A 19,006-nucleotide genomic window follows, 5' to 3' on the forward strand; every position below is an offset into this window, starting at 1 on the left:
AAGAAATGTTTTCAAAAAAAAAAAAAATGACCGGAAGGTCACTGTTCACAGCGGAAAAATATAAAAGTGGTCGGAATTTGATTTGAATTAGATGGGTAGGCTCGGAATTGTGAGGAGAGCTGACTGTCCTGAAGAAGCTTCGCGAAAAAATGGCCGGAAAGTTGCTGGAACCCTCGCCAGAAAAGTTGTTGCCGGCGCGTGGCAGCTTTTCTGCTAGATAAATTTTCAGGGGTTGGTCATCGGAGGGTGATCTACCTCATGGTGGTGTTGGTTTTAGCACAACACCGACAGAAAGTGCACGTAGCCTTAGGTCACCGGAAAAATTGCACGATTACTAAGTTCTTTCTTCCCGGTTAACGCTGGAATGACGCACAACGATCTTTTCTCACTAATGCTCTGATACCATGTGAGAAAGCACGGGAGAAAATATATTATTGATATTAGATACTCAATATAACACAAGAGGTCCAATTTATAGCTATAGTCTACAAAGTACATATTACTCCCATTCCAACGTGGGACTACACATAACTAACAATATACATACCTGACAGGTGACAATAAAACACCTAAAAATGTGAACTGCATTGGAAGTTCTATCTAGCTTTCTTTGAACTGACAATGCAGCATATGATCTACAAGCTTATAAGGCAAAACCATCCCTTTACGAGTTGGTGTTCATAATCTCCAACTGGCTTCATACTTTTGTTACTCTGGGTTACGCAAATTGGACACTGCTTTCCTATTTCCTTTGCAAATCCAAAACTTTTAAGAGAGCGAGTTAGTCCTTTTATAATAAATTAAGGTTGTGAAGAAACCATAAATACCATTGTCATTCGGCAAGTCCTAAAACTACAGAAGAGCACACTCCCCTAATTAGGTGCTGTGTTTTATGCTGTTTAGTACATGGAACTAATGATAAACTATTAAGCTTTCTGTTTAGTACTGGAGCTAACTGTGATGATCATCTTCGGCACTGCACAGGAAAACAGCAGCCATCATCCTCTTCTATAGCTTACATAGCTCTATAGCTGATATAGCTCACCTTGGTAACTCTGCCTATGTGACATAGTATTCATCCTTTGGATTCCGACCGCATCTCTGGTCTGTTTCTAACCTCAAATCTCCTTTAGTCTCTTCTACTGTCGTTTTAACTAAAGGATCTAAAACTATAGATAAAGGGACAAGAAAAGCTTACAATCTTCCTTTATGAGCTTTAGTTTCAGTTCATTTTGCAACTAAACGTCCATAAAATATGTTATTTAATAGTAAACTGACCAAAAACTTCAATTTTTTTAAATGTCCTGTTTTGTTCTTGTGCAGGACTGAAATATAGGGCAGATATAGCATCATTAACTGCTCACACTAAGGATTTACTTGTCTGCCTAAATTAAATGCCCTAAATTCCATTTTGGTTACCCAAAGGACTGTCCATTTCTCGAGAAGATAAGCTTTTCCCTTACTTAAATACTTTTCCGATATTCTCCTATCAAGAGAGCACCATGCCCATGGTGCCACATTTTGTACTTAAGTTCTTCAAATTATTCAGAAGTCAAATTCAATTTTCAAAATCTAAAAGACTTGAACTATTAAGGCCTTATTACCTGCCCAGACAAGGTGAAACCCTTAAATCGGGAAGCGAGGGAGTAATACTTATTATTTGCATTTGAAAGTAATGACACTTGGGGATCTTTCTAATTCTGCAGCGAAGCAGATTTGTTGCTCCTTCTTAATAACCCTTTCCCAAACATTTATCATAAGTAATGGCATAGACTGACTAACCATGCATTTAGCAAATTTTAAAATTGGCAGTGGTCACCTAGGCAGAATATTTTCATGCTTCTGAAACATCAATTAATCGTTAATTGCACAAGGAACATATCTCACATAGATAACAATACCGTACTGTATGCAGAACAAGCATGAGAACAAAGATCATCACGTCACCTGCCGTAGATCTCCCAAGCAGTAGCGCGGAACAAATACGAAGAGCCTAAAAGTTGCAGCACAGATCCAGGGATGGAACATGGCTGCCCACAGAACTGGAGAGCATAAGTATTACTCCTACATTCATTCTCCTGGGAAAAGATAACGGAACCTTTTGGCTTCTTTAAGTTCTTAATCCATTGAGTACAAAATGCCCCGTCTGAGATCATTAGTGAAGCCTCATCACCATAATCATTAATCAGATGAGAACTCAACCTCAGTTCCTGCAAAAATGAATACAATCAGGACAAAGAAATCGACAACACAAAAAGAAACTTTATACTTTTAAGATTAAGCAACGTCTATGAGTGAATATAACCTTGCAGACATTAATTGGGCATGTTGCAAGTTTCATGGAAGCCTTTGGACCAAATGAAAGCAAAGGTCTTTGCACTTGCTGCACATTAAATGTCACAAGTTAAGTTTCCTTATAAAGTACACATATACATCAACCATATGAAGAAAGTGAAAAGCCCTCTAACAATACAATGTTCAGCAATGACTCTCCATGATGAGAGGAATTAATGTTCCTTGAGTTAATTAACAATAAATACAGAGAAAATATCTGGCTCAATATCCCAGATGAAACTAAGCATCTACAGCTGGCAAAAGGAACTATATATGTGCAGAGCATTGCAAGCGAACTTATAAGAATGTAGCAGATGACATTTAAGCCCATCTCTGGCCAGGCCTTCCGATGGTAAGTGAAGTAGTGACACTTCAACCTGCTTCAAATGCATTTCACAGAATTACTTAATCCCAAGAAAGCAGTAAATGGAAGAGAAATATTATCTCAGCTATCCACTCTCACTTTGTTTTTATAAAATTAAACAGAAGTTTGATTTGTGGTGATCTGGAAACTCTTGTTTCAGGACAAAATTCCGTTCCTGGTATTAAGCCAGTCTTGCTCATGTGAAGTTCAAAGCAATCTCCTAGTACAACTCTGTTCACAGTGGTTGTGTAAAGGTGACTTTCGTGTTTGAACTGAAGGGAAGTGCAAGAATAAGCTGAGAAATGAACACATTCATAAGGACCAAACCATGAACAAATTTTGGCTCTTGGAAGATGTTGACTTCTTAAAAATTAAGCATGAGCCAGGCATAAGTTCAATCACTTACAGACCTAAAATGTGAAACACGGGCAATATGACCCTGGTAGTTTGACCATACTGGGATAGCTTACATTTTCATTTAGAAAAATTGACCTTTTCAAAGATGAATTGGAAGAACTGCATACTATGCCTACAGTTTATATATGTCATTAAAAACAATAAAATAATAATCTATATATAATTTCAATTCCTTTTGGTCATTTGGGTTGTGTTATATGCATGATTAGAATAAGTACGAAAATGGATGGTCATATTTTTCCTTTATTTTCAAAATTAGAAGACATACTCACAGGAGTTTAAGAAAAAATGATGATACCACAAAAAATTAATACATACAGTTTATTGTTTCTATTATGGTACCGATTTTTCATACACCTGCAGTTCAACTATAGAACCCAACAGTTGATCTGAAATTCGCTACTTGATCAAATTACTCGCCATGTCAGGTTCATAAACTATGAAAAGAATTTTTTACTCGTAAGTATTTGTTTTAGAAATGGAAATAATTTGCCTTTTCTGATAAGATTATTATATGAAGAATCCAACTAAAATAACTGTGAGAAAGCACGGGAGAAAATATAATATTGATATTAGATACTAAATATAATACAAGAGGTCCTATTTATAGCTATAGTCTACAAAGTACATATTACTCTCATTCCAATGTGGGACTACACATAACTAACACTCCCCCTCAAGCCGGTGCATACACATCATATGTACCGAACTTGTTACACATGTAACTAATACGAGAACCAGTAAGAGACTTAGTGAAAATATCTGCTAGTTGATCATTCGACTTTACAAACTTTGTAACAATATCTCCTGAAAGTATTTTTTCTCTGTCGATCTCAATGTGTTTAGTCCTCTCATGGAACACCGGAAATGATGCAATATGAAGAGCAGCTTGGTTATCACACACCAGTTCCATCTTGCTGATTTCTCCGAACTTTAACTCCTTGAGCAATTGCTTGACCCAAACTAACTCACACGTTACCATAGCCATGGCACGATATTCGGTTTCAGCGCTAGATCGAGCAACTACATTCTGTTTCTTGCTCTTCCACGAGACCAAATTACCTCCTACTAGAACACAATATCCAGACGTAAACGTCTATCAAAAGGTGATCCTGCCCAATCAGCATCTGTGTACCCAACAATCTGCTCATGGCCTCGATCCTCGAATAGTAATCCTTTGCCTGGAGCTGACTTTATATACGGAAGAATGCGAACAACTGCATCTCAGTGACTATCACAGGGAGAATCCATAAACTGACTTACAACACTCACCGGAAAAGAAATACCAGGTCTAGTCACTGTGAGGTAATTCAATTTGCCAATCAACCTCTTATATCTCGCAGGGTCTCTAAGAGGCTTCCCCTGTCCAGGCAGAAGCTTAGCATTCGGATCCATAGGAGACTAGGAGAGTCAATAGGTCTACAACTCATCATTCCAGTCTCCTCAAGAATGTCTAAGGCATACTTCGGCTGTGAAATAACAATACCTGAGCTAGACTGAGCGACCTCAATACCTAGAAAATAATTCAATCTGCCCAGATCCTTAGTCTGGAAGTGCTGAAAGAGATGCTGCTTCATATTAGTAATATCATCCTGATCATTGCCAGTAATAACAATATCATCAACATAAACCACTAGATAAATACACAGATTAGGAGCAGAATACCGATAAAACACAGAGTGATCAACCTCACTACGAGTCATGCCGAACTCCTGAATAATTATGCTGAACTTACCAAACCAAACTCGAGGGGACTGTTTCAAACCATATAGTGACCTGCGCAATCTACACACACAACCATTAAACTCCCCCTGAGCAACAAAACCAGGTGGTTGCTCCATATAAACTTCTTCCTCAAGATCACCGTGAAAAAAAGCATTCTTAATGTTTAACTGATAAAGAGGCCAATGACGTACAACAGCCATGGACAAAAAGAGACGAACAGATGCTACTTTAGTCACGGGAGAGAAAGTATCACTATAATCAAGCCTAAAAATCTGAGTATATCCTTTTGCAACAAGACGAGCCTTAAGCCGATCAACCTGGCCATCCGGGCCGACTTTGACTGCATAAACCCAACGACAACCCACAGTAGACTTACCTGCAAGAAGAGGAACAAGCTTCCAAGTGCCACTCGCATGTAAAGCAGACATCTCGTCAATCATAGCCTGTCGCCATCCTGGATGAGATAGTGCCTCACCTGTAGACTTAGGGATAGAAACAGTGGACAAAGAAGATATAAAAGCATAAGGAGGTGACAACAGACAATGATAACTTAAACCGACATAGTGGGGATTAGGATTAAGTGTGGATCGTACACCTTTGCGGAGTGCAATTGGTTGATTAAGAGGAGACAAGTCTGCAGTAGGTGCAAAATCTGATACAGAGCGTGAATCACCTGGGCCTGATGTTGGATGGGGACGACGATGATAAGTCAAGAGTAGTGGAGCTGCAGAAGGTTGAACTGGATTACGTGGAGGAGCTGGAGCTATAGGTGGTGGGGCTACAACTGGAGCTGTAGGTGGTGGAGCTGGAGATGTAGAGGAAGATGAATGGGAGATAGTGACTGAATCTCCAAAAGATGAAACTGGTAGTACCTCAGAAATATCTAAGAGATGACCTGAACCTGTGAAGTATGATTGGGTTTCAAAAAAGGTAACATCAGCGGACATAAGGTACCGCTGGAGGTCAGAAAAGTAGCATCGATACCCCTTTTGTGTTCTCGAGAAACCTAGAAATACGCACGAGTAGCTAACTTATCTGTTCCTGGAATAAGGTTATGGACAAAACAAGTGCTTCCAAAGATACGGGGTGGAAGAGAGAACAAAGGTAAGTGGGGAAACATGACAGAGAATGGAACTTGGTTCTGGATAGTTGAAGATGGCATACGATTAATAATATAGCAAGATGTAAGAACTGCATCCCCCAAAAATGCAACGGAGCATGAGATTGTATGAGTAGGGTACGAGCAGTTTCAATAAGATGTCTATTCTTTCCTTCAGCTACCCCATTTTGTTGAGATGTGCACGGACAAGATGTTTGATGAATAATATCATGAGATTTCATAAACTGCTGAAATGGGGAAGACAAATACTCTCGGGCATTATCACTACGAAATGTGCGAATAGAAACCACAAATTGATTTTGAATTTCAGCGTGGAAGGTCTGGAAAATAGAAAACAGCTCAGATCGATTTTTTATCAAAAATATCCAAGTACACCTGGAATAATCATCAATGAAACTGACAAAGTAGCGGAATCCCAAGGCGGAACTGACCCGACTAGGACCCCAAACATCTGAATGGACTAAAGTAAAAGGTGACTGCTCGATTATCAAGGCGCCGAGGGAAATGGGAGCGAGTATGCTTACCGAGCTGACATGACTCACACTCTACAGCCGACAAGTTTGATAAACCAGATACAATTTTCTGAAGTTTTGACAAACTAGGATATCCCAACCGTTTATGTAATAAATCTGGTGAATCAGTAACATGACAAGTTGTTGAAGGAAGACAAGATGTGAGTCCATGTGATTTAGCAAGGATAAGGTAATAAAGTCCGTTTAATTCACGCCCGGTACCAATGATCCGCCCCGTACTACGTTCCTGTATAAAAACATGGTTATCAAGAAATAAAACAGCGCATTTAAGTGATTTGACTAAGCGACTAACAGCTATGAGATTAAAAGGACTATTGGAAACATAAAGGACTGAATCTAAAGGTAAGGAAAGAAGTGGGCTTGCTTGACCTATTGCAGTTGCCATGGTTTGAGACCCATTGGCCATTGTGACTCTTGGAAGAGATTGAGAATACGAAATAGTAGTGAAAAGAGATTTGTCACCAGAAATATGATATGATGCACCTGAATCAATGACCCAAAACTCAGAGGATGAAGATTGGGAGAAACAAGTCACGCTATTACATGTTTGAACAACAGAAGCTATCTCAGAAGATGTCTGCTTACATCCTTTGTACTAGGAACTCAATATAATCTACTAAAGAAACCATCCGACTATTCAAAGTATCGGTTCCCATTTCGCTACAATTTGTAGTAGTAGGGTTAACTTGAAATAGTGGAAGTAAGTAACTCCTGTGGGAAAACTGAAGAAATAGATGGGAAAACACTACTTACAACAGAAAATAGAAAACTATTTTACGTCGGAAACACTGTACACGCCGGAAACACTGTAGCTCGCCGGAAAATTGTAAAGTTGTCGGAATTTGTCGTAACCAGGATGGATAGAATCGGAATTCCCTTGCGAGCAAGCTGTCCTGAAGAAATGTTTTCAAAAAAATGGCCAAAAAGGTCACTGTTCAGGCCGGAAAAATATAAAAGTTGTCGGAATTTGATTTGAATTAGATGGGTAGGCTCGGAATTGTGAGGAGAGCAGACTGTCTTGAAAAAGCTTCGCGAAAAAATGGCCGGAAAGTGGTCGGAACCCTCGCCGGAAAAGTTGTTGCTGGCGCGTGAAGGCGTGTGGCAGCTTTTCTGCCAGATAAATTTTCAGGGGTTGGTCGTCGGAGGGTGATCTACCTCGTGGTGGTGTTGGTTTTAGCACAACACCGACAGAAAGTGACTTTCACATAGACAGGCCTTAGGTCACCGGAAAAATTGTACGATGACTAAGTTCTTTCTTCCCGATTAACGCTGGAATGACGCACAACGATCTTTTCTCACTAATGTGAAAAAGCACGGGAGAAAATATATTATTGATATTAGATACTCAATATAATACAAGAGGTCCTATTTATAGCTATAGTCTACAAAGTACATATTACTCCCATTCCAATGTGGGACTACACATAACTAACGGTAACAAAGGCTAGTTTTATCCTAAAAGTTCTAATAATTCTATGTGCATTTGCTGCAGCGTTGAAGCACTCCAAGTAAAAGTTCAATAAGCATCAAATAGAAATCAAAAGTCGGGCTAATCGTCAGCTAAGGGTCTGATACTGATCTTAAGTTTAAGGGCTCTACAGTGGCTGTTTTAAACCTATAACAGGGATAATGGGACAGGTTGAGAACTAGTTTATGGAGACATATAGTTCATTTGCTCTAAGAAATTAGTGGTTATAGCTTTTCCTTGAAGTTTTGCTTTCCCAACTATGCTTTCCTTTCTGTTTCTCTGGCGCATCACAGCACAGGGGGCTATTAATGGCTTCTAAGATACAACAAGTGGACCTAAGGATGTGGTCGATGACTCCCTGGTTGTTTACCGTGATACTTTAGTTGTGATGCTAATCAAGCCAACTAAGCACGTAATAGGAGTTTTGTTGTGCTCCCAATCAATGTCAGAACTTAAGATCAATTTAAGGATGATTCCAATAGTAATATCACGAACCTAGAAAAGTCGAATCAGGTTTATAGGTGTAAAATCAGCAATCCTTATGTATTTGTGGTTGCCTTTAGTTGCTAATCACAATTCATATCAGATCGAGCTCGGAGGAGAGAAGAAACAATACCTCTCTAAGGGGTGTAAGTTGGAGCAGGTAGTATATCAACCTGTCTACTTACGACCTGTCTCTCGTAGAAATGCCTGGAGCAAGGACTAAGAAAATTGAGCAGCTGTATAGGTATTTTTTCTCAGATGAAAATGGAAGTAAGAAAAAAATTTCACCTACTGACAGGGGTAACATCAATTTTCCTATTAAGGATGGTCTGTTGGGGATGAGGGATGTAACAGTAATAGAGCTTTGCTTGGAAATGGTTATGAAGGATTGATGAGGAAGCACAAAAAAGCGACATGGTCCATAGGACTTGAAGCGAAAAGCGAGAAGTGAAGCGCACGCTTCTTTGAAGGTGAAGCGCACGCTTTTTTGAAGTTGAGCGCACAATTCACGAAATTAAAAAGATCCAAATACATATATGAATTTAGTACTTATAATGAACAAATTGCAATTAAAAATAACTAATTTAATTGTTCAATGTACAATAATGTCAATAATCCAACTCCTCAAAGTTAAGATTCACCGGCTGCTTGTTGTTGAGCTCACTTTGCGCACCATAGTTTGAAGCGCACACTTCTATAAAGTGCATGGCTTCATCCATGAAACAATAACTTCTCGCTTCGGATCGCTAAGCGAGGAAACAATGGATTTTAATAACATCGCTTAGGGATAAGTACTTGGAGTGTAAGTTTAGTGTTGAGGCTCATGAAGCAGAAGTGGACGTGTAGCTGGATACACAAGTCATCCCCAGGAGAGATAGTTTCAAATGTCTTGGGTCTGTGGTACAGGGTAACGGGGAGATCGACGAGGATGTCGCACATCGTATTTGAGCGGGATGGATGAAATGGAGGCTCGCTTCTGGTGTTTTGTGTGACAAGAATGTGCCACCTAGACTTAAGGGCAAGTTCTATAAAGTGTTAGTTAGACCGGCCATGTTGTATGGAGCCGAGTGCTGGCCATAAGAAATCTCATGTCCAGAAGTTGAAAGTAGCGGAAATGAGGATGTTGAGATGGATGTGTGGGCATACCAGGAAAGATAAGATTAGGAACGAGCATATTAGGGACATGGTGGGTGTGGCTCCTGTAGAAGATAAGTTGCGGAAATTGAGACTGAGATGATTCGGATATGTGAAGAGAAGAGACCCTGATGCCCCGGTTAGGAGGTGTGAGAGGTTGAACATGGAGGATCAAAGGAGGGGTAGAGGGAGGCCTAAGAAGTACTAGAGTGAGGTGATTAGGCAGGACATGGTGCTACTTCAGCTCACCGAGGACATGACCCTCGATAGGAGGGTGTGGAGGTCAAAGATTAGGGTTGTAGGTTGGCAGGCGGTCTAGAGTTTCGTCTAGGCTTCCCAGTAGTATTACTGTATTAATACTAGTCCTGTATTTTCCTATTCCTAACCCCTTGCTATTTCACATTGTGTCATTATTTCCAGCGAGATTGACTCTATTCTTATAGTGTCGTATTCTTAGATCTCTGTTATTGCACGTATCTCCATTTGTGCCTATGTCTAATTACCTTGTTGTTGCTATTGTCTGTTTATTGCTTCATTTTCACTTCTGTTGAGCCGAGGGTCTTTCGGAAACAGTCTCTCTACTGTCATAAAGTAGGGGCAAGGTCTACGTACACTTTACCCTCCCAAACCCCACTTGTTGGATTTCACTGGGTTTGTTGTTGTTGTTGTTGCTGCTTAGGGATAAGTACGGGGAGTACAGAGGGGAATGGAGCACGCCAGAATTATCAAGCCCATAGATAAAAGGCTTGTGGATGTGAATGTGAATGTTAAGCAACTGGGAAGAATTTGCTATACTATATTGTAGCATTTCGTAAGCCCCAATAATTTGGGATTGGAATTTAGTTGATTGATTGATGGATTGAGTAGCATTTCTGCAAAAACATTTAATTCAAGGAAAAACACATACAACAGTTTAGATTCCACTTAGTTTATAGATTTGAACCTTTTTTCCAACTGACGTGAAATGAATTTTATTTTTTTAATAATAATAAATCCACTAATTCCAGCTCTGAAATTCCAAGGTCAATGGGTTTGCCCCTCTATTCTAACCTGAGGCATAATGTATCTAACACCTTTAAGATATCTCAAATAGGAGACAGATAAATGGAATGATGAAATTAAAAGTATCCACAGTCTGATTAAATAAAGTAAGAAATGCTAATATTACATTAAGTTCATGAATAATACCTCGCACTGGCTATTTCACATACTCTCCAAATCTCAAAAGTTCACCAAATCTCAAAAGATGTTATGTTAGACTTTAATTGTCTTATCTGAGTGAATGAACAGTGAACACCCAAAAGCAACAAATTCAATTGAGTAATTCGTACGACATATTCAAGGACACAAAATGAGTAACACCTTGCAACATGAATGAGCGAGAATGGGTACTGCTTCTGTTTCTTACTGCCTTTACATTTTTTCACTTTACACATACACATTTTTTTCTTTAAAAGAAGGTGCCCTTACATAAACACACTTTACTCATGCAAATGGGTCTACCTTGGTGTATGCTATGATTAAAAATCACCATTAATTATTTGGTCACTGCAATGCATAAACAAGAGAGTGATTAAAGTGCTTACAGTCAGGTCGAATTTAGCCATGGCAAGATGATTAGATGCAACCAGTCGTTTCAGCTTTAGACTTTCCGCTCGCTTTAAGGATCTTCTCAAGAGAACATATAAGAGTTGTTGAGTGGATAATGAAGTTCCTATACTGGTTACAGGTGAATAGGATGATCCGATAAGCCCCCTCATATTTGAGACTCCAAATTCAGACAATAGCTTGCAAATTGCTGCTAACGTGTAAGCAAGACAACTATCATTATTTTGCTGCATATGAAGAGAGGAGAAATATTAGATCTCCTAGTAAGGGATGTTATAAATTAAATAAAGAGGCAACTCTACAGGGAAAAAGTTATTACAGGCACATCAAGCCTGTTTATGGTTGAAACAAACTGATATCTGGGAGGACCGGATAACCATATTTATTGCTGTCTTCTGGAAAAGAAGTTAAAAACTTTCTACCAGAGTTTTGATTAATACAATGAAAGATAGGCCGTAGACATTGACACTTCAACCGAGTTCCACTTGTGCCTTTTCATCAGCGGGATTCACATTTTTAGCATTTAAAAACAATTCTGAATGGATTCAGCTGATAGTGAAGAGAGGTCTCCATTTTCTTGGAGCTCCTTCGCCACTTACTGTTAATGCATTGGTCACAAGGGTATAATGTAACAGAGATGGATGCCGTTTTGGAGATTTGTAATTTCAGTATCTTTTCAATTTTCTCTATTCAGAGTTTGCACGTTTGGCCGTCAGCTAAGCATGTTATGCAATTTGATAAAAAATGTTAAAGCTCCTCCCCAGATGGAGCCTTTTGTTCTGATTTAGATGATTGTTCAAACAACGGTTGAAGTTTGTAGTTTATACATTGGGAAAAACGCAACTGCTAAAAGTTATTTTCAGATATTTAAGAAAATAAAAATGAGGAGTTGCATTGGAAAGTGTAGAGACAGGATCTATGTAACTTTTGTTACAATATAAGATGTGATGGAAATTTCTAGGATACTGAAATAAGTTGCAGAGAGGCCAAGGATGAAAATAGACGTAGTATTTTTTATGTATAGTATATGTAGATCTTGATTTTTTATTTTGGCAAACAATAATTGCGCTAATTTCCCCGGTATCCAATTATGAAAAGGTTCAATGGGCATCAATTAAATAGCAGTGTTCATTCATCATCTTGTGCAGACACCCCAGGCAAGGAAATATTGCAAAACCAATCATTTGCCAACTAGTTGGTGACAAGAAAAAGTATTTGCTCATAATCCTATAACACAATATAATGAAAAACGCCTAAAGAAGGAATGCAGGAAATTCAATGGTCTCCAAACTACCATCAAAAGATTGCAATATAATTGGGACTGCTATGATGATATACTTCTTTAGCATAGGAAAGGTGGTATACATCAATTGCATTTTTAACTCCTTGTTAGGATAAACTCTTTGAGACAAAATAGACAATAAAACTAAACTAGACCAAGATTAGGGACTTGCTTTAACTGAGTTAACTTCAAGTTCATCTGCCACTAAGTCAGGTCACTCAATATCATGTTTCCTTACAGCAGGAAATGCCCTACCCAGCAATTGTACAAGCCTTCACTTTTGACTTCACTTTTGACTTGCTAAGTATTGGTCAATCAATCATAAAATGCCACTATAAGTGATCAACAAAGCAATGTTTTTAAGCATTTTATCAACATTAGCTGTATCATCGTAAATGCATATGTTGATGGCCATTAAGATCCCGTGGTTTTAATCTTGGTTGCCTTTCATCTGAAAATTTTCTCAATATGACACATTTGTATCAACGCAAGTGAACAAACAATATTATATGCCACTTTAGTGCACAAAGGAATAAAAAATAATATATAAGAGAAGGGAAGCCATAGTCGAAAAAAGGGAAGGAACAAATATGGCCACCTGTTGAGACACACGAACAGCTTCTGTCAACACCTGAAAATATCAAGCAAATAGTTGTTATGCCAAAGTGCAACAGCAAAGATCCTAAGACCACTCCTACGCCCACCCTCACCTTCAGCACACCAATAAGGGGGGCATGGCCTACATCAAAATCAATGAAGTATGAAAAACAGAACATGGACAATGAAGGTAGGAAATGACGTTGAATATGCCTACCTCCAAAGCTTGCTTTGGGTGCCCAAAATGAAAATGCATCATTCCCAAGCATAATAAAGCAACTTCATATCTCCCAAAGCTACTGCAACCGGTTGAAGAAGAAGGTATAAAATCACATCCTTCCGTCCCTGCACTTTGGTAAAAATATTTCTCAGATATATTTACAAAGTGTTAGAGTCAAGTGAATATGTGTCTAGATTTATATCTGTCTGAATTCATCGTACTTGAGTAAGGATAATCTTATAATATTGTAGTGTATTATGTATTTTATTAAGGAATATTTACTTATCTTACTAGTATGGAGATCGATTATTTACCATATTGTACGTAGCATAAGACTCCTTTATTAGGAGCACTTCTTTGCAAACTGTTTTAGAAAATCGAGTTAATGAGAAGTTTTTCTTATTTTCACATAGTACCATAGCCTCTACAATCTTGGTAGAGATTCAAATAACTTAAGCTACTGGCGGGCTGCGCTGGACAATATGTGTTGCCCCCCGGCCATTGTTCTTCTTCTCTTCTTCCTTGTATCCAACACCACCCCTCTCTTCGACAACCGGCACTGTTACTCTCCGGATGACCGTCCAGGCAATGCTCTTCTCTATGACAACTATTGAGGTGATGCTCCTCTCTTTAGGATCATTCATGGCGATCATTCTGATGGCATGAACGATCACACCGATAGATGCTACTAACTTCTATGCTATCAGTGGCTCAGTGCCCTCCTATAAACCTTGAATTATTTGTCATTGTTCTGCAATTTAAGTTAAGGTTGATAATGTCTTGGAAATTTACAACACCATATCCTTTTTACATGATTGAGAATAAATTCCTATTTCTGTGGCGGGTGGATTCACTGCGTACTCTCAAACTCTTCAATTACATAGTAGTGCAAGAAGCACTTTCTTTCATTATGTACTTACCAATGACTTTTCGGAGGAAAGGACTCTAGCACCGCTTGTGATTGTGCACTATCCCAGCGAGATTTCAACGTCAAATTTCTATTATTCCAATATAAGCAAACTCAAGTTGGTCTCTCCACTTTGACTTTGAGTTTAAGGCGGTCCTTTAGAAACTTAGAATGTCAAGTCTAAATTCATACATGTCCTCATTGTGCTTGAACAAAGAAAATCTTATAGAATACCGTAGGATAATCTTTATTTTGATTACGGAATATTTACTTACCTTATTAGCATAGAGAAGTATGTAGCCTAAGACTCCGATATAAGGAACATCTCTTGTAAATTGTTAAAAACATTTAAGTTAATTTCACACTAGTAATAATGATCATGACACATTTAACCCACCCCCACGCCCCGCAATTCTCTCTCTATTCCTTTATTTTTTTGAAACCATGGTTTCCGGGCTAGCTTATGCGCACCTCGACTAATTTCATGGAATACCTGCCACCTCCCACCAACAACAGGTACCAGATAACTCTATCCACCAAGGCTTGGACAAATGGGAAAATATCACATCGGTTTTTTCTCCTTTGCTGGGATTTGAACCTGAGACCTCATGGTTCTCACCCACTTCACTGATCACTAGGCCAACCGTCCTTAAATTAGCATTGCTTCAATGAGCTATGGGACAATTCTTATTTTTCAATAGATTTAGGACACAACAACATCTACAAAAACCTTCTAGAATTTTATGCATTGCTTAATTATACCTCAAACTTTATGTTTGTCAACATAACTTCTAGTCATTGCTTTTACAAAAAACTTATTGATCCTAGGAATCGACCATTTAACTTGAAGATAGAACCAAATCATCATTGCCCCAAGGCCTAATTAGTCCAGGTTCATAAGCACGATAAGATCATCATAGATGATAAGATTGTCAGGAAGAAATTAGCTTGCTCGGTCATAGTCTAATCCCTGGGATGCCCATAGAATTGCAAGGGTAAGCCCCAAGCTCACATTATGGTTGCCTAGAATAAGTAAACAGAATATCATTCTTCAAACATCTAGTATTTCCTGGCAGATTGCTGGTGTCTTTGAGTAAACTTTTACCGGCTAACTACTGCTAGTATACTACACTGAGCATCATCCAAAGATTCTGCGAGTTGTTATTAATGCACACATGAAGGACATTTGAAATGTTGATACAACATAATAGACGACATAAGTATACCTGTAATCAAAATACCGGTGGATATTTTCTAGAGCAGTATGATAGTCCTGATGATAAAGGCTATTCAAGTAACGCAAGAAGTGAACCTTCATAAAATGCAGAAAAAGTTACTTTAGAGACAGATAATACAAATTCAACTCAAATCCCCAAAACACATCACTCCATAGTATCTTACGCGATGTAACTCTGGAGCTAATTTAAGAAGGTCCTTCAATACAGACTCAAAAGCATTGAGAGTGAAGGAGCTTCCCTGCCTGAAAGAGAAGATAAATTATTTACTTAAGAATCTAGACAAACATGATATGCTGACACAAGTATTCGATAAAACTTCAGTCACCTTTCAATTGTATCAGCTTGCTCCAAGAGATATCCTTGTATTTGCCAATTTGTACGTAAGAACGCTCCAGTCTGAGAATCAACACAATCCGATGCATCACAAGAAGAAGATGCGCATGTGCTAACTTCTCTTGGCTTAGTGATTCTTTTAATTTGTGGCCCGGGAGAAGAATAACGATCTGCAACCCATGGCTAACTAACATTAAGCACTAAAAAAGCATAAGTATCGTTTATCTAGGCTTATTCATTTCCAAGTATTTCAGTAAGCAAGAACCAAAGACAGTTCAAAGCTGAATAAGATACCCGGATTACGGAGCAGACATCAACACATCACATCTTAGGAAGGTAAATAAGACCACTACAGCAATCAGTAAAGGTCGGTATAGTCGCTACAGCTTCTGTTAATTTTACTTTCTGGAATTTCCTTAATATTTTCTACTGCATAAGAGGAAAATGCCCGTATATCCTTTATACTTCTATTGATAGTCTTCAAAATAAGTTATTCGTCTACAAAATCATCATGTCTTAGGCAGGTAAGCAAGTCTACTACAGCAATCAGTAAGGGTCTATAATAGCTGCTGCAGCTTTTGTTCGTGTTATTTTTCAGAATTTCCCTTAATGGGAAACTCCCGTAAATTTGTATGCCTACTGACCAAGCTTCTGAATAAGTTACTCATCTACACAGAAAAAGTACGAGATCCCATGAAGCTTTGTATCCAACTGGATCTGGATTTCATAGAATGTGAACTAAATTCAACATGAGAATACCATCTGAAATTAGAATCCTGGTTTTGTTCATCGTTCACACAGTAAATCTGAATAGTGCTTAAAGTTGCGTACTACCTATATGATGCACTAAAATCCTTGTTAATGTTGGAATAACTACAAGGAATGATTATCCTTGCTACAAATAGCTAGAAAATACTGTTGGAAGAAGCATAACTCTACTCTTTCTTTTGGAACACAAAGCCCTTTTTCATGAAGTGATAATAGCAGTATCCTCAACTGAATGATTGCACGTAAATTTTGCACCATAAAGGAATCAATCTTTCCCAATGCATACAGATATGATTTTACTTCTACAAATATACCAAAGAAAAATACCTTCAATTGATCTAACTAGAGCTTTAGGTGCATGATTGTGGAAGGAAAGCTTTTCATCAACCACATTTCTCGCTTCGATTTCTTTGTTGACTTTCTCAACAACAAAATTCTCCAAATCCATGTTCTCATAGTGCTTTGGTGCTTCAGTATAGCTATCAGAATCGTTAAAATGTGATAACTCATAAGGAGGATAAGCCGAGAGAGATTCCTTGCAATATGTTGCTACATTTGTCAAAAGATGACAGACAGCCTACACAGCAAACAATCCAGAGATATATGTTTATCAACCTTTTATTGAGTGGATTTACCCTATGCATGATCCAAGCAAAAATAAATCGCAATAGCAAGTCAAATTGGAAAAGTAAAATCAAAATTCAAATTGTTCATAAATAGCAATGACTGCACAAGAAGAATAACACTTAAGACGCATGCATTGAACTTTATGCTTCATTGTGCCATTGTCTTGACAGAGCCAAGTCCTTCTAACAAGATAATGAATAGTTCAATAGTACCTCAAAGGACAACAGATTAAACGCAAGTAAGCAACGACGAACAAAGACTCCAAGATTGCTGCTAGGATCCAAAATGATTTGATCGTCATCCATGGCATTTGAATCAGAACCCCCAAGTATGCCTATTCATAATAATAACATAAATGATAAAACTTCGTAAATAAAAAGCTAAGCAGGTTAAAAACTCAGATTAATAATAAGTCCCATTACCTCGCAAGCCATTAAAAAAGTTAAACAAATCGTCTGGTGAGGCTAAAGATGATAGCTTTCCAGCTAAATGGTCGCTCAACCAATGCTTCAGTACGCCTCCAATTTCATTCAGCTGTGAGATGAGTTCATCCAGCTTTGGCTCAAAAATATCCTCAGAAGACTGTTCCAAGAAAAAAGACAAATTTACTCTGTTCAAACAGCATTCTCTACACTGCGCTTGGAGATTTTGACCGCCAACCATTTTACCCACAAAATCATTGATATATAGTCCTAAATGACTAATAAAATACAAATCAGCATAATGCATACCAAACACCATGGTGAAAGTTTCAGGTACCCTTTTTTTTCTAGAAATGAAGAAAATTAAGTTCAAATCAGAAATGCTAACCCTATCAACATACATCTAGTTCTAATACAATAAAAAGCAGCAAAAAACGCTGACCTCTAGAGGCTGTTTGATTTGGTTCTTTTATCTGATTAAATCACTAACTCGATAAAATCAGTTTTCATTAATGAAAATCAGCGTTTAATTATCATATAAACAAAACCACTTTTTTCATATACATTTAAACTGCTTGCTGCTAAATAATTATTAAACATGATATATTATCTAAAGTAGTAAGAAATAACTAAATATTTATTATTTCAGAAGCTCCTTTTACCGGATATAACCAGCGTCAATTTTCACCGAAGCAGTTTCAAAGTCAAAAGTGCTTAGTGTTGTACAGAAAAAAAATCATTTTCATAAAAAAATTAACTACGATTGAAACTGAAAAATTTCTAATCGACTATCTGATAATCACTGGGAATTTGAAAGCTAGGGAGAGATAAAAGAAAAAATTACCTTAGTGAGAGATAATAAGAAGGAGGCAAGGAGATTGTGTTGAGAGACGGAAGAGAAAGGGAAAGGGACAGAGGTTTGGGAGGGAGGAGCATAGACTTGAATGAGAATGCAAATTGAGAGCTTGTGTGGTGTTATCGTGAATGCTCCCGGCGCCGCCTTCGATATCCCTGCCATTGCGGTTGCGGCGGACGTGGTGTGAGCGCGCCGATGGAGGGCTATTCTGATTCTAATTTTGAAATTTGAACTTTTGGTGGTTCTTCAAACAAACAAAAAAGAAGAAAGATGTACGCTCGTTATAATGTGTATTGTACATGATTGTACGTTCATTATCGCAATCTTAGCAAGAGGGAATTTTGTAGTTTCTCACTAATTTTTGATTCATAACATTCTCACATTATATAACTCTAACAATCGCATAAAACAAATAGCTGTTATTTGATAGTTTAGTAATCATCACGAGATGAACTCATTTTATCTTTGTATTAGTTGAATGATAGTATGCTTACTAATTGTGACTATAGTAGTCAGATCGAAAACTTTGAATATGGTTCTACTTCGATTATCGAATTTTTGTTCTAGTGT

At 38.0% G+C, this 19,006-nt stretch overlaps 1 protein-coding gene across 2 annotated transcripts in view; it reads right to left on the reverse strand.

Annotated features, from left to right (window-relative positions):
• LOC107808551 (anaphase-promoting complex subunit 5-like) overlaps positions 1-18,739 on the reverse strand; it is a 34,064-nt gene extending 15,325 nt beyond the window's left edge. For both annotated transcript variants that reach the window (XR_012705916.1, XM_075246280.1), the window contains exons 1-12: positions 18,425-18,739; positions 17,581-17,740; positions 17,371-17,492; positions 16,859-17,108; positions 15,756-15,933; positions 15,594-15,672; positions 15,419-15,504; positions 13,283-13,415; positions 13,067-13,099; positions 11,165-11,413; positions 2,306-2,383; positions 1,948-2,210 (exon numbers count right to left, since the gene is read on the reverse strand). Coding sequence is in view for 1 of the 2 variants with exons in the window: in XM_075246280.1 (XP_075102381.1) it covers positions 1,948-2,210; positions 2,306-2,383; positions 11,165-11,413; positions 13,067-13,099; positions 13,283-13,415; positions 15,419-15,504; positions 15,594-15,672; positions 15,756-15,933; positions 16,859-17,108; positions 17,371-17,492; positions 17,581-17,740; positions 18,425-18,598 (1,805 nt within the window). In the remaining variant the exon portion in view is untranslated. The remainder of the gene's footprint in view (positions 1-1,947; positions 2,211-2,305; positions 2,384-11,164; positions 11,414-13,066; positions 13,100-13,282; positions 13,416-15,418; positions 15,505-15,593; positions 15,673-15,755; positions 15,934-16,858; positions 17,109-17,370; positions 17,493-17,580; positions 17,741-18,424) is intronic.
• Positions 18,740-19,006: the final 267 nt, after the last annotated feature.

The sequence above is a fragment of the Nicotiana tabacum genome, chromosome 23 (assembly GCF_000715075.1).
Source record: "Nicotiana tabacum cultivar K326 chromosome 23, ASM71507v2, whole genome shotgun sequence".
Taxonomy (NCBI): Eukaryota; Viridiplantae; Streptophyta; class Magnoliopsida; order Solanales; family Solanaceae; genus Nicotiana; species Nicotiana tabacum.